The 24,089-nt window shown below is 29.8% G+C and overlaps 13 protein-coding genes across 13 annotated transcripts; 6 read left to right on the forward strand and 7 right to left on the reverse strand.

The window, feature by feature from the left end:
* Window positions 1–146: 146 nt before the first annotated feature.
* Window positions 147–1,887, reverse strand: FG386_002515 (uncharacterized protein; the record flags this gene model as incomplete). Its single annotated transcript, XM_067341877.1, has 2 exons — window positions 147–154; window positions 180–1,887. 2 exons carry the CDS (start codon window positions 1,885–1,887, stop codon window positions 147–149), a joined length of 1,716 nt encoding a protein of 571 aa, XP_067197985.1.
* Window positions 1,888–1,957: 70 nt separating this feature from the next.
* On the forward strand, window positions 1,958–3,088 carry FG386_002516 (uncharacterized protein; the record flags this gene model as incomplete). The annotated part of the gene is made up of 1 exon (XM_067341878.1): window positions 1,958–3,088. One exon carries the CDS (start codon window positions 1,958–1,960, stop codon window positions 3,086–3,088), a length of 1,131 nt encoding a protein of 376 aa, XP_067197986.1.
* A 232-nt stretch (window positions 3,089–3,320) lies between these two features.
* Window positions 3,321–5,657, forward strand: FG386_002517 (erythrocyte membrane protein PFEMP3; the record flags this gene model as incomplete). Its single annotated transcript, XM_067341879.1, has 1 exon — window positions 3,321–5,657. The coding sequence occupies one exon, from the start codon at window positions 3,321–3,323 to the stop codon at window positions 5,655–5,657; it is 2,337 nt and encodes a 778-aa protein (XP_067197987.1).
* Window positions 5,658–6,152: 495 nt separating this feature from the next.
* On the reverse strand, window positions 6,153–7,403 carry FG386_002518 (ring domain; the record flags this gene model as incomplete). Its single annotated transcript, XM_067341880.1, has 1 exon — window positions 6,153–7,403. One exon carries the CDS (start codon window positions 7,401–7,403, stop codon window positions 6,153–6,155), a length of 1,251 nt encoding a protein of 416 aa, XP_067197988.1.
* A 250-nt stretch (window positions 7,404–7,653) lies between these two features.
* On the forward strand, window positions 7,654–8,721 carry FG386_002520 (homeobox-containing protein; the record flags this gene model as incomplete). The annotated part of the gene is made up of 1 exon (XM_067341882.1): window positions 7,654–8,721. The coding sequence occupies one exon, from the start codon at window positions 7,654–7,656 to the stop codon at window positions 8,719–8,721; it is 1,068 nt and encodes a 355-aa protein (XP_067197990.1).
* A 111-nt stretch (window positions 8,722–8,832) lies between these two features.
* Window positions 8,833–10,026, forward strand: FG386_002521 (GDP-mannose pyrophosphorylase; the record flags this gene model as incomplete). Its single annotated transcript, XM_067341883.1, has 1 exon — window positions 8,833–10,026. One exon carries the CDS (start codon window positions 8,833–8,835, stop codon window positions 10,024–10,026), a length of 1,194 nt encoding a protein of 397 aa, XP_067197991.1.
* Window positions 10,027–10,136: 110 nt separating this feature from the next.
* Window positions 10,137–11,516, forward strand: FG386_002522 (uncharacterized protein; the record flags this gene model as incomplete). Its single annotated transcript, XM_067341884.1, has 1 exon — window positions 10,137–11,516. The coding sequence occupies one exon, from the start codon at window positions 10,137–10,139 to the stop codon at window positions 11,514–11,516; it is 1,380 nt and encodes a 459-aa protein (XP_067197992.1).
* Window positions 11,517–13,441: 1,925 nt separating this feature from the next.
* Window positions 13,442–16,552, reverse strand: FG386_002523 (uncharacterized protein; the record flags this gene model as incomplete). The annotated part of the gene is made up of 1 exon (XM_067341885.1): window positions 13,442–16,552. The coding sequence occupies one exon, from the start codon at window positions 16,550–16,552 to the stop codon at window positions 13,442–13,444; it is 3,111 nt and encodes a 1,036-aa protein (XP_067197993.1).
* A 238-nt stretch (window positions 16,553–16,790) lies between these two features.
* On the reverse strand, window positions 16,791–17,825 carry FG386_002524 (heat shock 40 kDa protein; the record flags this gene model as incomplete). The annotated part of the gene is made up of 2 exons (XM_067341886.1): window positions 16,791–17,768; window positions 17,817–17,825. The coding sequence occupies 2 exons, from the start codon at window positions 17,823–17,825 to the stop codon at window positions 16,791–16,793; spliced, it is 987 nt and encodes a 328-aa protein (XP_067197994.1).
* Window positions 17,826–18,135: 310 nt separating this feature from the next.
* FG386_002525 (uncharacterized protein) lies at window positions 18,136–19,135 on the reverse strand (the record flags this gene model as incomplete). The annotated part of the gene is made up of 2 exons (XM_067341887.1): window positions 18,136–18,778; window positions 18,828–19,135. The coding sequence occupies 2 exons, from the start codon at window positions 19,133–19,135 to the stop codon at window positions 18,136–18,138; spliced, it is 951 nt and encodes a 316-aa protein (XP_067197995.1).
* A 126-nt stretch (window positions 19,136–19,261) lies between these two features.
* FG386_002526 (zinc finger protein) lies at window positions 19,262–19,959 on the reverse strand (the record flags this gene model as incomplete). Its single annotated transcript, XM_067341888.1, has 3 exons — window positions 19,262–19,347; window positions 19,395–19,743; window positions 19,795–19,959. 3 exons carry the CDS (start codon window positions 19,957–19,959, stop codon window positions 19,262–19,264), a joined length of 600 nt encoding a protein of 199 aa, XP_067197996.1.
* A 550-nt stretch (window positions 19,960–20,509) lies between these two features.
* On the forward strand, window positions 20,510–22,163 carry FG386_002527 (protein kinase domain-containing protein; the record flags this gene model as incomplete). Its single annotated transcript, XM_067341889.1, has 4 exons — window positions 20,510–20,529; window positions 20,618–20,770; window positions 20,835–21,865; window positions 21,913–22,163. The coding sequence occupies 4 exons, from the start codon at window positions 20,510–20,512 to the stop codon at window positions 22,161–22,163; spliced, it is 1,455 nt and encodes a 484-aa protein (XP_067197997.1).
* Window positions 22,164–22,322: 159 nt separating this feature from the next.
* On the reverse strand, window positions 22,323–23,900 carry FG386_002528 (uncharacterized protein; the record flags this gene model as incomplete). Its single annotated transcript, XM_067341890.1, has 1 exon — window positions 22,323–23,900. The coding sequence occupies one exon, from the start codon at window positions 23,898–23,900 to the stop codon at window positions 22,323–22,325; it is 1,578 nt and encodes a 525-aa protein (XP_067197998.1).
* Window positions 23,901–24,089: the final 189 nt, after the last annotated feature.

Genomic DNA, 24,089 nt, shown 5'->3' on the forward strand with positions numbered 1-24,089 from the left:
TTAAATGGTGTTTGGGATATATAGATATATAATTTAATGAATTTTAAATTGTTGAGTAAGCTTTTTACGTTTGAATACTTGTTTCTCTACATTATATATAGCTGTAACAAGAGAAACTACAAAATTATGAAAATTTTCATAAGAGTTCATAGCACTCTTCGTAAAGGAATTATTCATACTATTATTATTATTATTGCACAATGGAAAATCATCCTGAACGTCGTTTGTTCTATTGTTACTGATTTTTTTGACCATTTCTCCAGTCTCAATAAATATAAAATCAAGAAAAACAATAGTGAGGTCAATGATAAATGCAGAAATTGATAAAAAAGGACACAACCTCAATTCATTTATCGCATTGATATATTCATTACGTAATATTTCAAAAGGCTTAATGTTCTCACTTTCAGAATTATATTTAAAGTTTTTGGCATATTCTCTAGATTCATAAGCAAATATTTCCAAGGAATACTCAAGCAATTTTCTGTAATATTCAACCATGTAACTCTCAAAAAGAGGTAGAATTGCCAGTTGAATAGATCTTGAAAATGAAAAGGTATTCATAATATCCATATATAATCGGTGGCATGAATATGCTGTAAATGGTATTGATTTTAAACTAAAAAGTGCGATATAAACGGTCTTTGTAGCGAGTTTGTAAGGTTGACTAGAATTAGTTTGTTTGCAAATGGAATGTTTATATGTTTCATAACGTAGCAGTGTTAGCGACTTTTTACAAATTTGAATAAACCAATTAATATAACAATTTATCCAATAAGTTGAAAGCATTGAATTGTTGTGGCAGTTTGAAAAAATTGAACCATAGGTTGATAATGTTAATATTAATGTTGAACTGAAAAGGGCAAGTGCCGAGTCGAGTGATGCAGAATTGTTCACATTCATTAAATTTATGGACTTACAAATATATTGATAGTCGATGAACTCAGTTCTAGCATCCAAAAATAATCCACCCAAAATATATTCTGTATATAATCCATTTTTGTTATTTTGAAGTTGCTTGTATAAAATATCCGTATTGAATAGATTACTGTGTTCACCCAAATAAATCAACCTCCTCAACTGTCCAATAGTCTCGATGGCATTTATAAGTGAAAGTCTACTGGAATTTAATTTATTCTTTAGTACCTTGTATAATTTAGAAATTTTTATTTCAAAATTTAATTTAATTTTTTTTATAATTGTATTAGCAATGTTACTCCCCGAGTTCACAGATGAGGTTCCAGTTACTGAAAATATCGAGGCTTCTAACAACTTTATGGTTGATCTCCCATATTCTAATGCGTTTAAGGCATCATCTACCATGTTAGATTGAATGAGGGATTCGACTAAATCAGGTAATTCAGTTAGCCCCGCAAGTTTAGGAATTGTTTTCTTCAATTGAATCAATCCTTTATAAATTATTAATTTTTTCGCAACAAATTCCTTATTAAGCTTAACGCTTCCAAAAACATTTGATAAAATGCACAGAGGCGAACTTTTAGAAGTTTTTTCAAAATCATAAAAGTTGTGTTTTATTTGCGAAATAATTTCTTTATTCTTATTTATTATCTTGCTCGAGTTTTCAAGTGACTCTTTACGTATAATATCTTTCAAATTTCTTGATTCGATATTAAGCAATGAATATTCAGAGAGAAGATTTATAGGGTAATCTGACGCAATCAATTGTAATATGTAACTCTTTGCTCTTATATTCTCTCCTTTTTCTTTAATACCTCTATTTGGGTATGTCCCATTGTTTTTTTTTGTAATTAAAGAACTTTTGTAATCTTGTGTGTATGTTGTTAAATTTCCTAATTTCAAAGACTCTTCAGTATTTAGATACTGTCGTAATATGTTAATGAATTCTATATCATACTTGTTCATCATTGTAATTTACTTAAAACTAAGGCCCCGCCACTAGCTTGAACCCCTATTTTCATTCTTTGTCATTTAAAAGATGCAAAATTCGGAAGAAATAGTCACTAGATTTGGGCATCCAATAATAAGAAATAGAATTCTTCAGTTATCTGGTTGTGTGCCTTTAGATCAATCCTCGCTTACCCTTTTATCAAATTTAATTGGTGACAGTTGTGAAACTATACCTGATCTCGATGGCTTCTATTATAAAATATATTTTCCAAATAAATTTGAATCCTTAGATGAAATAGAATTAAATTGCATTATAAATAACTTAAGTAATCCCAACACAAACATTAATGGAACTAATATACTATCCAATCATGAGAGGGCCACTTTAATTATAGAGGTTTACCACGAAAACATCAGTAAGTTTTGGAATGATGGATTTCAACTTGTTCAATACTACAAAGACATCATAAATATGGATATAAATTTACTTGAGAGCCAAAGAAATAATTGCGATCACATCAAAATTTGTGTTCCGGCAGAGCTTATCTCAAAAATATATGACAGATACCCAAGAGTTATGAGGACTTCAGCTTTCTTTGCATTTGAAATGCTCACATCTGCAATTAGAATCCTATTATACTGTTCAAATACATTAAATACAATAAGATACATTTCCTATTTCTGGAACAACAAGCAGGTGTCCGAAAGGAATCCTCACAAAGTCGATAGCTACACATTTTTCGAAACATCTGAATTTTCTGGTAAAAAGCTACATACATACTACCCAAATAAATCTAGTGAGAATTCAAATATCCTGATTGCAATGGAATTATCTAATCCACTTATTGAAAAGGGAATTTTAACTAACAACTTTCTTAAGGAACTCTCTATGGCAGTCAATCAATTCGAATACAATCTCAAAAAAAAGGAAGGAGAAAAGATACATTTTTTCTTCTCAAAATATATTCCAAAAAATATCAACGAGATAGAAATACTTGCTACTCCAAACAGCGAACAAAATAGTTTATTTTTAATCATCACAGTTCCTGTCTCTTGGTTACATTCAACAAATGACTCAAAAAAGTTGTTTTTAGCAACATTTATATCTACTATTGGAGACTTGTTATATCAAGTAATTCCACAATGTAGATGCTTATTAAGATGTGGATTAAGAAAGCATATAATGGAGCTTACTATCCAAGAATCTAAGGGGTACTAAATTAATCAAAAGCATTTAATTAGCAAGCCGCCTGCTAGCCACATTTATTCGACCTAAACACCGCTATAAGTTGATACACTTAAATAACTTGTATTTGGAATCAAAACTAAGAGTTATCTCCACTTCTTTCCTTAAGGAAAGTAGGTGATTTATTTGTTGTAATACATAAATCTATATATAGATTAATAATTAGATAATATTCATATATTTCTAAGAATAAAGGTTTTCTATTATGGTTGAATCGGGGTCCCCTTTAGGACAAAAATTGCGAATTCGTATTAAGGCAGAGGGAAGAGATGATGATGAAAACATTAGGAATAAGAAAAGAAAAGGAAGTGTTTCATTTAGTAATAGGAATCCAGATGCTATTATTGAAGATTCAAGAGCTGTACTTTTACTAGAATGCAACCCCCCTTCTCTTTTAAGAGTTGATCAAGCTGAAGTTTTAAGTATAAAAGTTGGTGATAATTATGACAAAAGAGAAGATGCAGTTGAAGTTATGTCTGAGGCATCAATTGAAAGTCATGAAATATTAGAGTATGTTGACAATATCGAATTAGAGGCAAGAAAACTAGTAGATAAAAATAATAAAAGTAAATTTGACAAACAAGATTCAAACCAACTGGATTCAATTAAGGGAATTGCTAAGAACAATGATAATATTGTCCCGAATGAATCTATTTCTGCAGATGTTGTTAGGTTAGTTGAAGAAAGTAAAGCTGCACATATTTATCTCGAAGAAAGAAACGAAGTTAATTCTCATATGCCTTCTCCAATTACCTATAATATACACTCCCAATCAAGTAATACCCCAGTTTTTATTCCACCACAACCAATTCAAATTGCTCCAAATGTTGTACAACAACCTCCGAGAACATTTGCTCATTCTTTATTGCTCTCAAAGGAAAAGTTTTCTACGAGATCATTTTACCCAAGTGATCCTAATTTGAATTCAAGTTACTTACAAGATATAAAACCGATTCCAGATTCGATAAAACGACTTTATTTTTCAGACGAGCACGTTGGAATTAATGAAGTTGATTCAGAAGTTAATATGGAGGAAATAAGTAAAAAAATACCCATAGTTGTTCCCTCATGTTCAAACTGGTTTAATATGGACCTTGTACATCCTATTGAACTCGATTTATTGTCTCCTGTATTTAAGAATGAGGTAGCTGGGAATAAATCTGATGAAAAAATTGGAAATAACTGTGTTTATGGATGTTCAAATGTTGCTGATAAAATTAACAATTCTGTTTTGTCAAGCGAAATAATTTCAGAGTACAAAATGATCAGAAATGAAATAATTAAATTGTATAGAGAGATGCCTAGACAATATTTATCAGTTACTGAATGCAGAAGACGAATACCATTTACAGGAGATGTCTCATTTTTATTGAGGCTACATTCATATCTTGAATTTTGGGGTCTAATAAATTTTCAGGCAGATATTAGAACTCTACCTCCGAGAGTAAGAAAACTCCGCGACTACAAACTTGATGACTTGAATGCAAGTTTCAAAGAAAAAAATCCTTGTTTTTTCACCTCAAAAATAGATGAATCGACAATAAATAACCCATTTACGAATACGTTGGTTGTACAATGTATTTCATGCAACAAACCGTGCATTTATTCCTACTATATTTTGCGTGCGGGAATTGTTAATGGAATATCTGTTGCTGTATTAGACCGTTGTGTCTGGTGTATCAGGTGCTATTCAGAAGGACGCTATCCACCTATTCTACATGCCGGTCATTTTGTCAAAGTTGACATCCCTGTTATTTCGTCTGTAAATGGCCCTGAACATTCTTTAAAAGCTGGAGTTTTGGGCATTGCTACATGGTCCCAAGAGGAGGTACAAAGATTAATTGAGGGCATTGAGTATTATGGTGACGACTGGGACTCCGTATCACATCATGTTGGAAACAAGAGAACCCCACAGGAATGTGTTGCATACTTTATTCAACTTCCAATTGAAGAGCCATTTATGAGAAATGTGAATCCTTCGACTCATACTAAGCTTTCATTTCCTTTTATGGATGTAAGTAACCCACTAATGACACAAATCGCTCTTATTGCATCCGTTGTTAATCCAGTGGTGGCAGCATCTGCAGCTAAATCTGCTCTTGATAAAATATTGGAAATAGAAGGCTATAAAACATGTAGGAATATTAACGAGACAGAATTTGGTACAGAGATTTTGAGTAATGCTACTTCAGATAGAGGAAATACTGGATTTCTTCCACAAATGGTTCCCAGGATTTCCTCCGCAATGTGGCCGAGTTCTGCACTTTTGGGTGAAAAAGCCGTTCAAGAAGTGTGTTCAATAGCCCTTGAAAACGCGGCAAAGAGGGCAAAAGATCTTGCGGAATATGAAATGAATGAAATGAAAAATCTATTACCTAACCTAATTGACAACACAATAAATAGATTAGAACTCAAATTGATGCAATTTAAACACCTGCAGTCAATGGTCAATGAGGAAAGGAATATTTTAGAGAAACGCCTAGAGACTATAAAAACGGAAAATACTGAAGTGATGTCAAAACTAATTAATAATAAACATTAAAATATTTTAAAAAGAGATTAGAAACTTATTGTTTCCCCTATCTCATATACGAGTATAACTATGGCCTTTAATGTACCCGGTTTCCCATGAGGCGTAGATGCCCGAGTCGGTCTAAGGGGCCAGACTTAAGATCTGGTGTACATATGTACTCCAGGGTTCGAATCCCTGTCTACGCAGGTCTTTTCTTATCGGTAAAAAGTGGCGGTCTTTCCGTCGATCTTGTGTGTAGAGGCTTCCTATCCCTCTCAGTTCACGTCCTGATTTGAAATGTATCTTCCCAACAATTTCGTCTGTAAATAATTGTTTAACGGAAGTTAGATTTAATCTTATTAATTATATAACGAAGATTATTCTCTTATTTAATCCAATACTTTTCTAGTTCATTTCTTTTCAGCGCTTCGTTCCCAATTTGTTGATTTTGATGTTAGTAAATGCTTTTTTCTTCGGTATCTCTTACATCAATATATCTGTATCTATTAATATGATTATTTTGTACTACACCCGTTTTATTTCCTTGTTTTTTCGGTTTCCGATCACAAATTCTTTTTTATAACCTGAGTGATTGTTATAATCTGTGGATTTTAGAAACCTTGATATTTTTTTTTCGATTTTATCTCCAAATTTACATATAGTTTCTGTCGAAATGAGTGGAATAATGTCTATCCCTATAATTTTAACAGTAGATCCTATGGGTAAATGAGACAAAAATTTGAAACGTTTGAAAGTGAACTTATCTATAACTAGCTCCATGGTGTATATGACATCAACGTTAAATAATACTCTCGGAATTTTGTCAATTCCACCAAACTCAAACTGTAGAACTTTAATATAGAATGGCTCCAGAAAAATCAATTGTCCATCATAACATTGGTAAAAATAAAATATTCTCTCCAATCCATGTTTAAATCTAAAATATTCAAAGTTAGTTTCTGTCTTTCTCTCAAGCTCCTCTAAAAGTTCACTTTCGTTATATTGAGAAATTGGCGAGATATTATCGTACAAATAATCAATTTTTGGAGTTTTAATTCCCTGCATTTTAATTTTTTCGTATAAAATAGAAATGCACTCATCAATATAATATAATTCTTCATTAAAATCAGTAGTATTATCAAATTTTTTTCTTAATAGCATTTTAAGATCACAAAGTAATATATCTGTTATGTTGGAAAGTAATCCAATTCTTTGAAAGTGTATTCCAACCTCATTTTTATCAAAAAACATTTTCTTCATTGAAATAATCTTGGAGCAATCATAATGAACCACTGAACTTGAAAAACCCCTAAAAAGCAGACACAAATTAATTTTAGATCCAACATCTATATTTCTTACAATATTGTACCTTACTGATACAAGTTCATTTGAAACTAAAGAAAAGCAAACGGGGCATCTAAACCTCTCAGCTCTTTCCTCGTTCCCAATATTAAAGTAAATATACTTAACAATACATGGCCAACAAAAAATATGCCCACAACTCGATATTTTAGGAACCAAGATATCTGTATCCATACAAATTGGGCAACTAATAAATTCGTCGCTGTCCTTATAAATAAGATCAATTAAGCCTATTTTTTTCCATTCAAGTGAAAATCTATCACTAAAACTCATAATCATGTTATTATAGGTGTTGTAATAAATCGTTTTATTATTATCAACTTCGTTTTCAAGAATATATATCCTATAGTTCTGTTTAACAAATTTTGAAATATTTATCAAAGAAACTGTTTCTCTGTTCCTGTAAGGGTTCATTTTGAATATTAGAACCCATTATACAATAATATAAAATTAATTTAAATTACTTAACAAAAGATCACTAACTACATATTAACAATATTTAAATTATTATTAAAACATGTTATGTAATACTTTATTTCTCTTAATATATTTTACTCGCGCTTTTAATCTTTTTTTTTCTTTTTTTTTGTTTCAAGGGGAAAAAAGGAACAAACCAAAAAGTCCGACTCTAATGAAAGGATAGTCTAATTTCACATTTACCTCTATGACTAATAATATAATGAAAAATCAGAATATTTTTAAATTTCAAACGCAAATTGGTTTAAAAAATAAAAAAGCGAACCTCACTGAACTCTTAAGCTCTGTAAAAGGTAACAAAATATGTGCAGATTGTGGAGCTAAGACCCCTAGATGGGCATCCGTAAATCTTGGTATTCTCATTTGCATTGATTGTAGTGGAGTTCATAGACACTTGGGTGTTCATATTTCAAAGGTCAAAAGTATCTCACTTGATACATGGAATGACGAATGGATTGACAGATGCATGAAAATTGGTAACTTCATATCTAATAGTTACTACGAGCACAATTTACCCGCTGGATTCCAACGTCCAAACTGGAGTAATCAACAACATTCAGTTGTAGAACAATGGATTAGGGACAAGTATGAATTTAAATTATACATTCATTCAAACTTGACCCCACCTTCAGTTAACCTTGACAAATATAAAGAACATAAGGAATCAGTAAACTTTGATATTGAATCAATTAAAGACATCTCTTCGAGCAACTGTATTCAAAATACTCATCAACAACCACATTTAAATAACCTAGTTGACATTGGAATACCTATGAATACAACTTGTTTACAAAATATTGAAGGTAACAAAGGACAAAATATTCTAACTATGCAAAAAAATAGTAAATTTAATAATGATTATGGCTCAGAAGGACAAATTACTTTCAAAAAATCAAATACATTTACCAACAGTCTGGATCACACGCAAATAAAAATACCAATTATGGACAATACATGTTCGAGCCATATTAAGAACATTAAACATACCATTGAAAAGATGTACGACTCTAATACCGACAATTTGTCATCATTATCTAGTTTTAACGAGGTAGTCACAAATAATATTGATTTTTTGGAAGAACATGTGCCTGGTCTCGGCGAAACAAATACAACACTTCAGAATATCAATTCACTTGACCCAAATAGAAGTACAAACAACAAAATTATGAATTCAAAAGATGTTGTCACTAGCAGGCCGTGTCCTTTTAGTTCTATTGATGCATTTTCAATCGTTAGAGACACATTTCCCAAATAAATCTTTTTTTATTATTTTTAACCCTCAATTTATTTTTCACCCGAGTTTCACTATCGCCGCCAACCCACTCGTAACTTATTTCAAACTCTTGAATATCTATTTCAATTTAAAATGAAAGCAATAATCTTATCAGGTGGATACGGCTCTAGACTTCGTCCACTCACCCTTACCAGACCAAAGTCTATTGTGGAATTCTGCAATGTGCCAATAATTGAGTTCCAGATTGCTCAGTTTTCAAGTATATCAATAACAGATATTATAATTGCACTTAATTACAAAGCTGAGGAATTAATCCCCTATTTAAAACGAATGGAAAAAAAATACGGTGTTAGTATTCATCTAAGTGTTGAAGAAAAGCCACTTGGGACAGCAGGACCTATTAGACTAGCAAAGAATTTCCTAACTGAAAACGAACCTTTTTTTGTATGTAACTCTGACATAATTTGTGACTTCCCACTTGTGGAAATGATTGATATGTACAACTCAAAAAATATGGTTGATGAGTGCCAAGGCATTATTCTAGTTAAAAGAGTATTGGACCCATCTAAATACGGTGTAGTAATACATTGTGAGAATACTTATTTGGTAGATAGATTTGTTGAAAAACCTAAGCAATTTATAGGTGACTTTATCAATGCAGGGATATACATACTTTCCAGTAAAATAATTGATCTAATTGCGCCTGATGTACCTGTTTCAATTGAAAGAGAGATATTCCCATTAATAGCGTCAAAGAAAAAACTTTTTTGTCACAGATTTTACAATGAAAATCACGTTTGGGCAGATATAGGAAATCCCAGAGATTACTTGATAGGATCAAGTCTTTTTTTGGAATTTTTTAATTTAAATACCAACAACTCGGAGAAGGGATTTGAAACTGAGCTTTCTAAAACAAACCTCAGACTCTTCAAGGAACTAATTGACAACAATGAATTGAAACTACTAGCGAAATCGAACACTTTTGAAGTACAAGGGAACAATATGATACACAAGACAGTAACGATAGGGGTCGGCTGCAAAATAGGTCCCAATGTTATAATTGGAAGAAATTGTGTGATTGGAGACGGAGTTCGTCTTAAAGATTGCACAATATTTGGCGAAACAATAATTGGTAATTTTTCAAATATCTTTGGTTCAATAATTGGTTGGAATTGTAAAATTGGTAAGTGGACCCGTATTGAAGGTTTGACCGTATTAGGCGATGAAGTCAGTATAAGGGACGAATTGCAAGTAATTTCATCAATAATATTACCAAATAAAAGCATCGAATCCTCTATAAATACCCCAAATACTATATGTTTGTGAATGTAGTGCGAGAAATTATATGATAAGAAATTAAGATAGAAAACTATAGGCTTCAAGTATGCGTCTTGTGCGGTTAATTCCTTACGACAATTTTAAATAAGGAAACGTTAATGGGGGGTAAGGGTAAGGTGGAGAAGAATCCTCTAACACTTGTTATACGAGTACCTGATGGGAGTTGCAAGATGCTTTATATTTATATCTTAGTTTCGGTCTTTTTGATTAATTTATTTTGCTTCAAATGCGAGTTTATCCTAGACCCCTTACAATATGATATACAAATACTAAAAGAAAATAACTTTGATGCAATAATCTCGAAAAATCGAAAAAATTATGTTTCGTCAGTTTATTTCTATGCAAGTGATAATGTTGAAGATACGAAACAATTAAAAGGGTGGTACAATGATGCAGCTCGTGAACTGAAGGGTATGGTAAAAATCTGTGCGATTGATTGCACAAGGTTCAAAATATTTTGTGATAAAATAGGTAATACTGGGAAAATAATAATATATCCAGTACTTCCAATTCCCTCCTTTGAGTTTTCACATGAAAAAAGCCTTGAAGGTTTAAAAAAACAAATGTTAAAATATATTCCTAGGGACAATGTCTCATTGATCGGGATCCCCTCTGAAGATAATCAGAAGCTAGTAAAAGTTGAGGATTTCCTTACAACACATATCTCAGTCCCGAAAGTACTTATATTTAGTGAAAAAGAAAGTCCACCTACAATTATCCACTCGCTTGCAAATGAATTCAACAAAAAGCTTTTGTTCGGTTTCATTCCAAATTGCAAGAGTAATAAAGTTTCAATTGACATTGCAAAAAAATACAAAATAAACACATTCCCACGTATTACAATTTATAAGGATAATTCGAGACCTTTGGAATTATATAAAGGTGACATAAAGTTTTTACCAATTTTCGAGTTTTTGAACATCTATGCGGAAACTTTTGTCATGGGTGGTGGATTCTCAGATCAAGATTCTGGTGATCAATCATCTAAACCATGGTTGATTCAGAGAATACCAGAATTAACAGGTTTGTCATATTATGATATATGTGGCAAACACAAGGGACTATGTGTGATTTATCTGAAAAATGGGAATGGTCTCTCGTCAATTGAACAGGAAATGCTTGAGGATCTCCAGGATCTTTTTACTCCCCATATATCGGGTAGGGGTGCTAACTTCAGATGGATGTGGATGGATATTTCAAGTGAACCGGAGTACGATAAATTGTTTAATGATGATGGCCAAAGGATTCTTCTTCCATCTGCTGTTGTTCTAGGTACCAACAAGAGACTGAAATTTACGCATTTACCTAGAGATATCGAGGGAAACTTACAGATTGCAAACAAAGACACTATAAAGGATTTATTGGACAAAGTAACAGGAGGTGATGCTAGGTTCGTCAATGTACCTGGACAGAAATTACCAAATTTTTCTAAACGTGTTCAAAATGAGAGTTCTAATTACCAGAAAGACGAATTGTAGTTATTTAATGGAAAACCATCTTTTCTGTTTTGAGTTCTTTTTCTTATTAGATAAAATAGAGGTTACAGTTGAAATTAACATTGTTTTACATCTCTTTTATAATCCGTTAATAACATGTTTCTGTCATCTTTTTAAAAAGAGCTTTTACAGTTGTTTTACGAGCTCAACCACGTTCATTTCACTTATTTTTCTTGTCTTAGCTTGTTATTAGATTTCTTTTTCAATCAACTCCGGATCACGATTGAGTAAAAGTTTGAGATTTCCGTTGGGTGGTTTCCTTCCCTAATGACACTCATACGGCTTATTTTTGAAATGCTCGTACGTTTGGCTTGTTTTCCAGATCACACATACTAAATATTACTGTATATTTTCGAAAGTTTATTTAATGAATAAGCACCCTTAACTTCAAGTTTAAGTCATCTTCTGAAATAGCAAAAAGTTACATCCATATAACTTTGTTTTCCCATCATTTCAAATTCGGTTCCTTTTAAAATTACATTTTTTAAATAGTTTTTTTTTCCAGTCTTCACTAATTTCAATTTTTCTGTTATAAATATATTATTTTCTTTTTAAAATTTCAGTGTAAGATCACTATTTATAATATAAATAAGTAAGGAAAAGTGATTGTAATAAAATTCGTTCAATATACATTAAGTTCAGTAGGTTCTATAATTATTAGTAAATTCATATCTTCTTGTTTAAATAAGTATAAATGAAGAAACAATACCATTAAACATTTAAATAAACATAAATTTTACATTATTCATTTTTTAAAATTTTTTTATTGTGAGCTTTTGTCAAATTTAATTGTTAAATTATTGAATTTGTTCCTAATGCTGCAATAAACAAGATTGGAATAAAGTAATTAAATATAAACATTATAACGATTTATATTTTTTAATATTAGTGTTTAGCTTTGAATCAATATAAATATTGATAACTTTTAGTTCCATTATCATTATAAAAATTATATATATATATATATATATATATATTTAAACAAGTTCATAATTTGTTATTCTTCTAATTTAACATAACTATATTTACAATTTAGAGCTTATTTGTGTTACTAACAGAAGTTTATTTTCGATTTTTTTATTAATTTAAAAAATAATAAATAATGTATATTCATAACTATATCTTTAACTGATACTTATTTTTAATGTAAAAAATGCATAATGTTTTCATATAATATGCCATATTTTATTCATTATTTTAATTTACGTTATAAAATGGTAAAAATATCTTCACTTGACAAAAAAAGGTGTTGTTATAATAAAACTTGTTTAAACTTAACAACAATAATATTGTTTGCTTTCTATATAAACGAGCAAATAAATCATAGTTGTGAGTATTAAAAGACTCACGAAATAAATTTTTTGTAAAAAATATTTGTATTTGATTTTTTGTAGTTTAATTTATAAATGTTAATTTTGCTGCAATAAATCGATTTTCTAATTTATTGTTATTAATATATTTTTTTATAATTGTTTTATTCACTTTTTTTAAACATTTTAAATTAATATTTCATTAAAAATAATATTTCGTGTCATACGTACATTTTATTTTGTAGTTTAATAGAAGCTAACATGCCTAGTTATTGTCTCAAGTATTAAATCCTATTTTTCGAAAAAGTTAAGTGGTAATTTCAATTTTTGTATGATAAAATTGTTATTCAAATAACATTTCAAGTTTGAAATCAGTTTTCACCACGGATTCTAAAATTATAAACCTAAAAAACCATATTAAATTAAAATAGGAATATATAACTATATTATATATCTTCAATAGATGTATTTATAAAAGAAAAAAGTACAAACGAAGAAAATGAACAAATTTCTTATTTAAATCTAGTTGAATTTTTTAATAACATGTATAAAATTTAAGTATTGTAATACTCTAAATAAATATCATCTTCTATTCATTTAGCAAACTGTTTTAATCTTATCTCTTATATGATTTAATATTATCATATATTCTCTGTTATTTTCTTTAAAAGAATCTTTTAGCAGTTTAATAACGCCTTTTTCTTCCTTGATATAGGAGGTGAAATTATCTGATAGACTTAACCACCAAAAAGAAACTAGGAAAAAAATAGAAATGTTATTATACTCATTATCTGTGAGTTTTTTGCTTTTAATAAAATATCTTTCATAAATGTAATTCAATATTGAAGTAATCGAATTAAAGTTAAAAGTTTCGGAGCAAGTAAAATCGTTTTCATTGAACAGGCAGTGTGAAGTTTTAAGTGTAAGAATAATAAAGTATATAGGTTTTTTCAATTTCTTTATTGACAATATATTTTGTATTTTTCTATTTTGTTCTTCGTTAAATTTTAAATAGTCAGCTATCAATTTATCATAAATAATATTAATATTTTCAACTTCTTCACTGTTTAGAGGATAATCCACATAAAGAAATTTGATAATTGAGTCACAGATAATATCACTGAGAATTTCAGGAATATTTATTTCATCCAATAATTTGTCATTTTTAGCTGATAAACATTTAGGTAAAAAACTGATTTTTGAAATAATCACAACTAAAAAAATAAGGGTGTTTTCACGGAAATTCATTGAGTTACCAAGTATTTTAATTTTTTCATTAAGTGGTATGAACCAATGCTTAAAAAACAAGTGAAATAATACTTTCTTTTCATAAGATGAACAGAAGTAAGTTTCAAAAAGATTGATTAAGGATTCAGAAACCACAGAAAGCAACTGAAACTTCAAGATAATGCTACAGTCACAGTTATTGAGGATTGTAGATATAATACCCATCTTCATTTCTAAAGGCAATAAAAGGTCGCTTGTTCCACTTAATAACACTTTAAGAATAAAAAGTGAAAAAGATATTTTCATTTTGTTTTTTAGGAGAAAAAATACCTCTCTCAAAACCAAAGAAATAAATTTATTAGAAATATTTATCCAATTTGGAATTGTAGAAATGATCGCCTTTTGAATTTTAAATGGTAGGTAAGAAAGTATACTGTAGTGCTCATTATTTTGAAACTTTCTTGACACTATAAATAATGACATTAGACCCTTACAAACATTAAGTGAAAGAATCTTGTCTCCTGCAACATAAGCCATGTTATTATTTATATAATCACAAATAATGGTAAACAAGTTGCATATCATATTTAGTGGTGGTTCTTTTTCTTCATTTATTGAGATATTAAATAATAGATAAATTAATTCTGGAATTTTAGATATTAAAAATTTCGCAAGTAAAATTTCATTTTTATTTGGTTCATTTTTCACTAATATATTTAAGCGTTGTGAATTTATGTACAATATAATTTCTTCCAATACAATCCAATCTGATAATTTACCATCAAAGATGTATTTTTGCCTATAACCTATTTTATTAAAAATAAAAGGAAGAACAATTAAAGTTTTAAACATAAACATATTAAATTTAGTTTTAATATCCATCCATTCTTCATCACCTATAAATATAATAATTATTAAAATTGTTATTATGTCACCTATTTCCATTTTTTTATGTGACATATCTATTAAAATAGATAGTTTGCACAATAAATTATTTATCTTGACAATATCTTCAATAAATGGATTATTTACCTCTAAACTATTCGAATTCGAATTTCTCAAATTGAATATTATCTTTTGAAAATTTAAAATTGAATTTAACAACTCAAAAGAAACATATTTCTCTGGTGTAAAAAATTTTTTAATTGAATCTATCTCTTTGAAGTTAATGCCGAGTTTTTCAATTTCCAATAAGAAGACTCTGTGGAAAACATTTAATTGACTCTCTTCAAATGTAGTTATTTTGAAATAGTTTTCAGAATAAATATAATTTTTTATAAATCCATAAAAAAGATGTATAAAATCATTTATAATTTCAATATTTTGTTCATTACACATATAAGTTATATGTAGAGAGAATAGTTTAATGAGAGATAAATGTTCTATTAAAAATATTGAATTTTTCTCTTCAGAAACGGGATCTTCTGCAAATTCTTTATGTAATTTTCTGAATGAATTGAGAATCTTCACGAGTTTATGATGATATGAATAAGAACAAAAATCAAATTTCGAAATATAACATAGTGCATTCAGTACTAAGGAGGTTAGAAATGAGAGAATTGAATCTAAATCATTTGGAACATCCTGAGGAATATTAGGAATTAATGTCCTCTTTATTTTAACACCATATCTTTCATATTTTTCCTTTCTATTCCCATTCATATTCAAGATTGAGGTGGAGATATTATCTTTATATTTTTGTTCTCGCATTGAAATAATTTCAAATGAAAGCATAAACAAAATACTATATAATCGAGTTGCAACATTTTTTATATCTGATGAGTCAACGTATAGAAATAACTCATCATTCTCAGTACTTAAAAATATTTGATGAACCATTTCTCTTGTAATAGAAACAATAATATAAATTCCATTCAGTGTTTTGCTTAAGTCTGTAGTTGCAATTCTGCAAATCAAGGGAGACCAGTCTAGAATATACTTTAAGTTAATAAACTTTTTTTTGTAATTTCCAAAATTAAAAAATAGGTAATCATTTAAAAACGACAACCCATCAAGTCTAATATCACTTCTTATGTGAGAAAGGGTGTTTTTAATTTGCATATATAAAAAATCTGAAAATGGAGAGACAAAACGAATGTTGTTAGCACCAAAAAGCTCTAGTGTTATCTTATATGCAGACTTCCTAACTTGATAATCATTATCAACCCAACATGTTGAAATAGTACTTATTACCTTATCGATATTTTCGTGAATAATTTCAGAATTACACTTCAATATTTTTAATAATTCATCTGCTGCCTGCTTTCTACAATGCTCATTACTTTGAAAAATAGAATTAAGTTTGTCATTTAAAAGTGCATGACACTTAGAATAATTATTCAGCTCGTCAGAAGTTGACTTTTGAAAGGGAATTCTTATCTTCTTAATTACAATTTGTGTGTCAGTTAAATTAGACAAAATTAAATCAGGATCCAGATTTGATCTCTTCTTTTTGTTCCTCTTTCTTTCTATGATCCCCATTTTTGATTGTTCAAGTGGAAAAAAGTTAACCTGTCAACGAATTTTACTAATTTTGCGAAACTTATCAAAAAGAAAATATCTGGGCAGAAATTAAAATCTCATATATATTGATTTCATGGTAAAAATTAACATTAATTAATAGTTAATCTACACCTTAATATATACATATGACACGGAGAAAAGTTTTTATAAAGTACTTAAAAAAGTCCTAAAGTATTTGTTTCCGCGGTTCATAATATCATTCTAGCGCCTCTCTAATTAATTTTTTTTGTTCGTTAGTCAGACTTTTTGGAAAGCTAATGTCAAACTCTATAATTAAGTCACCCTTCTGTCCGGGTTGATTTTTAATTGGCATTCCTTCATTTGGAACTATCTTTCTTGTTTTTGGGTTAACTATTTCTTTAATGGGTATCTGTAAGTTGCGGTTATCGAGAGTTGTCACAGGACACGTAAATCCAGTTAATGCTCTAATAAGTGGGACTGTAACCTTCATTATTAAATGACAATCATCTCTAGTGAACCTCTGATGTGATTTTGTTTGGATAATAAGGACCAAATCTCCAGGGATTCCTCCTGGAGATTCTTGATCACCTTCACCTGAATAAGTTAACTTAGTCCCATCCTTCCAGCCAGGTTTTATTTCAACTTCGACAATATTCTCTTCATTTCTTGCCTTATGATTTGAAAATCTTTTCCTGGTAATCTTTATTTTCTTGCGCTTTCCTGAATAGAGTTCTTCAAGTGTAACCATCAATGGGACTTCATGAGTTCTTGGTGTCTGTCTAGTTGATCTTCCAGTGTGACCAGACGACATTTGAACTTGTCTAAACATTCCAGATGGACCACTAAAGAAGAATGATGCCCCTTCATCGTCACCGAAACTCCCTGCTCTGTCTGATGCAAAAAATCTTGCAAAAATTTCATTGGGATCAATGAAAATCCCGCTACCCATTCCACCCTGCTCAGTAGAACCAGTTCCAAATCCAGATTGTAGTCCTTCTGAACCATATTGATCGTATATACTTCGTTTCTCTTTGTCACTTAAAACTTCATAAGCTTCACCTAACTCCTTAAATATTTCTTCCGCCTTTTTCTTTTCTTCAGGTTTGGAGTTAGCATGTTTATCTGGATGATACTTTATAGCAAGTTTTCTATATGCACGTTTTATATCTTGGTCAGATGCATCCTTTGTGATACCTAGAGTTTTGTAATAATCCTTTGATGCTTAATAAATAAAATCAAGGCGAGCGAAATGTCAACTTACCTTCCCCATTTTTATTAGGGTAAATTTTATTTAATTAAAGGTATGATCAATATTCAAGTATGGAAGACAGTGAAAAAGAAAATAAAATACTAAACTTTAGACCGGAATAATTTAAATATCTAAATGTTAATATTTACGACTTGAAGATAGTTAGCGGGTAATTAATCAAGTTGAATTTAGATTCAACGTTGGAAGGGGGGAGTTGATAAGAATTGGAGAAGTGGAATCGAGGTTGTTAATTGCATATATAATCCTTGTTTCTATTTTATTCGAGTAAATTATCAGTGTTTGTGGTACTTAAAATAAATTCTAATATTTTTTATTGCGTTGAATCAATTTGAAAACTTATTAGTCTTTTTTTTACCTTATCACTTAAAGCAACAAAAAATGGATTGATTAGACTTTCTTTATTGTAAACCAACGGATTCTCAATTAAAAATTTTGGATTTCCTCCTGATTCTGAAACAATAACTCGATAGATTTCCCCACACGTTTGTTTTATTATAATATGACATGCACACGTATCCCATTCCATACAGTCTATAAATCTTGGATAGACGTCGGCTTTTCCTTCTACCATTTCTATGAATTTTATAGATGAACCCCGCGACTTTGTAGTGCTATTTGGAAAGTTTTTTTCAACAAAGAGCCTAAACAGTGAGTCATTGCTACTTGGGGAGCTTATAACTCTTACTGTATCTATTTCACCTTTATTAAAAATGGTCTTAGAAATGAATTTTACAACAGTGTCATGACAGATTAAATTTGAAGTAGACTTAGTTGTTATTTTATATGTGCCCTCTAAATTTCTATTTGAAATATAGGCTGTACCTTGAAAGGGAATACATACAAGGCCGAGTGTTGGCACACCGTCCTCTGCCAGCCCAATATTTACAGTAAATTCACCGTTTTTTTTTATAAACTCTTTTGTTCCGTCAAGAGGATCGATAAACCAGCAAGCCCTGAAAATAATTATTAAAATGAAATAATATTTTATATGTTAATACTTACCTGTAGTTTTTCCTTATCCTCCATTCATCAACCTTTGACTCTTCCGAAATAATTGGTATTTTAGGCCATTTTGAAGCAAGTTGAGTACAAATAAACTCATTTGCCTTTAAATCAGCAATTGTAACAGGTGAGTTATCTGAATTCTTATACTCAACATTCCATTCTTTCACTTCGAAATTATTGTAAATATTCATAATAATTTCTGAAGCATGGAGTCCTATTTTAACGAGATCTATTAGGGGAATTTCTACTAATTCAGGAGCTTCAACATTGTAACTAAGTTCACTAAATTTTTCAAATAGAGACATTTTATTTGTATTCAATTTCCTATTGTTTTTATATTTTACTTTTCAAAGTAACTTTTATTAAACAGAGCGGTAGTGAGATGGGAAAAAATGCATGAGAAAACATTAAAAAATTTAAAATAATATAATTCATTCAATAAACAATAAATACAACATAATTGCAACTCCAATGAAGAGGGAGATATTTGATATGAGTTTATTCCTAAACTCTTCGTCTAAATATGTAAATTTTACTCAAAATGAGGTGTCATAATTAACTTACTATTGGAATATTGAAATGCTCTCTGAAGCTCATAGAAAAAAAAACGTTGAGAAACAAGTAGACCGATAAGAGTATATATAGGATTTCCAAATATTGTAATAAGTGGTAAACTTGAAAGATTAAAAGTAAATTCCATGTTTTGAAAGGTCCTTTGTGCGTTATTTTGTTCTCGTTGTCTTGGTTCAGGCCTTTCTGCTCTAGGTCTTGGCTTTGTTTTCTTTCTTGGATCAGAACTATCACTTCCTCTGCCATATAACGGTATCACGTTTTCTTGTGTAACACCTGCCTTACAAACCGGGCAATCACCATATCCCCTATCTAACCATAAATAAATACAATTCCAGCAATACTGAAAGAAAATATGTTTGAGAATATTTAAAATTCAATTATAAGAACTTACCAAATGTCCACATCTAGTAACCACAGGTTCAAATGCATTTTCAAAACAAATATTACACTCAAAACTACTTGATGGAGTCGAAGATTCGGATTTATTAGATGTATTTTTGTTTATATCTAGCTTTGTAACCTTTTCTTTGTCTGTATATCCATAAGGATTTTCCATTATTTAATAGCTATATATATTTAACACTAATAAAAGAATATTATCATTTTGTATCGCAATAAATCATTTTTTTGAGCGGGAATGAATTGACAACTTCATACTTGTGAAAAAAATTTGCGATTACATATTAAATTATAAATATTATTGCATCTTAATATACAGCATCAATGGGATAAACTAGATATTTGTATTATTTATTTATAATCTGTAAGTTTGATACAAAATTAAACTTAATTTTAGTTAAAGCTAAGTTTTTGTAATTATTATCTCACTGAAATATATTGTATTTGAGTTAGAAAAACTTCTAAATAATAGAGGATAGTATTCAATTTTAATATAATTTTCCTTTATGAAGAATATATTTCTATATGATGTCATTTCTACATTTTTAAAATCATAATTCATGGAGACGAATTAATTTATTAAAGTGCAACGCCTCATGCTCCAAGTGGACAAAGGTGCATGCATGCACTATAAATTACGTAATGATTAAATTATTTTATAGATAAAAATTTAGGCAATAATCTAAGAAATAATAAAGTTATTAATAATGAACAATAATACAAAAAGGTAGGTTCTATTCTATTCAAAAGTTATGGGGTTTAATTTTTTGTTTCCAAACATTCTCTTGTACCTTAAATTTAATTATTATTTGAAGAACAAATAAAATAACGCTTCTTGACAACATAGAAAATCTTAAGCAGAGCATATTGTTAAATAAATCATCAATTGAGTCTAGTTATATCGAAAGATGTACGAGGAATCCGGATATTAATTCAGAAAATGAAAATGAACGAGATCTGAGAATAATGTGAGTTAAGCTTTAGATTTTGGGATGAATTAATTTTTAGATGTTAATTAATTTAAAAACTTAGGAGAAAAAGAATTTCAATCAGAGACTTTAAAATATTAAGACCTATAGGTGCAGGAGCATTTGGAATTATTAGACTTGCAGAGTGTAGGCATACCGGAAATATCTATGCACTAAAGCAAATGAGAAAAAGTATAATCAGAACAAAAAATCAACTAGAAAGAATTTATAATGAAAGAGCATTGCTTGTAAAAAATGCTTCTGACTTTGTTGTGAAATTGTTTTACACATTTCAAGATGAAAAACACCTATATCAAGTAATGGAATATCTTCCAGGTGGTGATTTAATGTCATATTTAATAAAGTATGATAAATTTACTGAAGAAGATACAAAATTCTATATGGCACAATTAGTTCATGCAGTTGATTTGGTTCATCAACTTGGATTTGTACATAGGGACGTGAAACCAGACAATATAGTTCTCGATTCCAAAGGACATCTTAAACTACTTGATTTCGGTCTTTGTAAATTTGCTCCAGGAATTGAGGAAGAGGTGACCTTTAACAAACGACTTGAGACGAATTTTAAAAGTTTTGGGAAAGTTGAAGTTACTGAAACAGAAGAGAATGATAAATTAATTAATGAAGAAAAACAAGTGGTGAGTTCTTGTGATAATTTATTCAATAAAGAACTAAAGGAGAAAAACTACACAGATAAGTATTCAAGCGCAAATAACAATAAAAAAAACAATTCACTTAAACATTTGGATAGGAAAACAATTCATTCTACGGTTGGGACACCACAATATATGGCACCAGAAATATTTCTTAGACAAGGGTATACACACCTTGTAGATTGGTGGAGTGTTGGAATTTTAATGTATGAATGCTTGTATGGGGGGGTTCCGTTTAATGATGATACACACAATCCAATAAAAGTTGCGATAAAGGTGATGCAATGGGAAAAATTGTTACTATTACCACATCCTTGCAGGAAAATTTCTCCAGAAGCTTTAGATTTATTAAAAAACCTTTTATGCCATCCTTCAAAACGGTTTGATGGTGAACAAATTAAGAAGCACCCTTTTTTCAATGGTAAGTGAGTATATTCCTAAATTCATACAATTATAATTTTTCTATAGAAATTGATTGGGATAGTTTAAGAAAAACTTCCGCCCCATTTGCAAAAACAGTTCGAGAAACTCTTGTTCAAAAAAATAAGGCACAGAACAGTAATTGTGTAGACAGTCTCATTGATGAATCCCCTAGCACATCCAGATTTGGTGTTCAGGGTTCCTCTCTCGTTGACTTGAATTTCCTAGATTACACATTTAGAAACATCGAAAAAGGGAATTCATTAACTTTTAGCGAGGCAATAAAAATGTGTGGATGATATAAAAATAACCATAAATTAAAAAAAAAAAACTGACAAACAAATTCAAAGTAAAAATCATAATAGGAAACTACATATATATATATATATATATATATATATATATATATATTATCATTATTATTATTATTATTATTATTATTATTATTATTATTATTATCATTCTGTTTCACCGAGGGAATCAGATTTTATGATCCCATCAACAATAACATCATTTTCAAGAACCTCAGAGTTTGTGATAGCAATCAATGCCAATATATCCATAAATTCACTTGTAAACTCGCCTTCTCCTTTTTTTGACAATTTCACATCTTTAGACTCTGTTAAATTTTGTGTTGAATCAACTTTAATGAGATCTATATCAGGGATTGTTTCATTAATTGAACTTAATGTAATACTCCCCGAATATTTATCATATTTTAAATGTTGAATTTTTTTACTTTCACATTCTGGTTTATCTTCTTCCCTCACGCAAGCCCAATATTCGGATTTGTAAATAGGCAATGGAATTGTGTGACCTAAGGGAATTAAAGGAAGGTGTTCTTTTAATGCCTCGTTATGAACTTCCCTTGCCGTTATAATTGACAAAGGTATTTTAGATTTCAACTTTAAAGGGTCCACATGACTATTATACTTCTTTCTATTACATAATACACGAAAGCACGAATAAAACCCTAAGCTTAGTGAACTATCAAGTATCAATGGTTCTGTATAGCTTTTACCCCTAATCTCATCATATACCTTTTCAGCAAACTTGTTTAAACTATTTTTTGTTTTTATAAGTCCAACTTTTGCATATTTCCTCAAGCTTCTGTTATTTAAAGATTCTTCAAGAGAACTTGCAGATGTTTCTTTATTTGAAGAGTCAGAATCAGAAGCAATATCATTTTCACTTTTCAATTCATTCTTTTCATGAAATGAATGCAGGTATATTTGTTTTACATCTACATTGTTTATCATGATTCTGAAAGATATATATTTCTCTAAAAGAAGTGCAAGTGTTTTTGTCGGATTTAATTTCATTTCAGGCTGGTTTACTGCTATTATTTTTGTTATTCTGATAGCATTTGGAGTACCTTTAATTCGACTACCTAGTCGTTTTAAGTTAGTAGGAATCTTTCTGCCTATAGTAGTTGATCTTGTAGTATCAAGTGGAACTTCTACGTTTTCAAAACAAAACGGGAATGTTGCTTCTGGTCTTGTTTCAATTATTGCAGTAATATCCCAGTTTCTATAAACACCTGTGTTGTATAATGTCCACTCAACTTCTGCTATTCCATTTTCACATTTAGAAGCATCAACACCTTTTATTCTCTCCCAATCAAGTGAAAGAGTGAAAAGGCCATGTTTTTTTCCACCTTCTTTTAAATCCCTAACATTTTCTTCTTTTGATAGTCGACTATAAGTACTGCTATGAGAAATAAGTAAATGTGATTTTCCGTGAAATAAGGTTATTTGTTCTTCTCCATAATTGGATAAATGAGTAGAAAATACGTTTAAACATACTGTTGAAGGGTCCAACTTTGTTGTAGTGCCAAAATTACATTTACTACATGAAATATAAGAGCCACATGTCGGTTCTACAGGTGGAGAAAACGGATTAAATACTCTACCATTACTACATATAGCATTACAAATTTTGGTACTTATCGTGTCATGAGCTCTCACAAAGTCAAATTTCCAATACAGAAATAGTGGCTTTGATAGTAAATAAATAAATAAATAAATAGACTTCATTTCACAAAGATAAACTAGTAGACATAGTTAACTTATTAATCGTTTATTGCTAGTTTAAATTATTCTTAAGACAATTTATTAGAAAAGTTAAAATAATCAACAAAGAAATCTACAGTAATTGCAAAGTAGAGAAGGGTCGCGCACCTAGTGGTTGACATTTGGCGCCTAATTGTACCGGGATTAGTTGAG

The sequence above is a fragment of the Cryptosporidium ryanae genome, assembly GCF_009792415.1.
Source record: "Cryptosporidium ryanae isolate 45019 chromosome Unknown contig_43, whole genome shotgun sequence".
Classification (NCBI taxonomy): Eukaryota; Apicomplexa; class Conoidasida; order Eucoccidiorida; family Cryptosporidiidae; genus Cryptosporidium; species Cryptosporidium ryanae.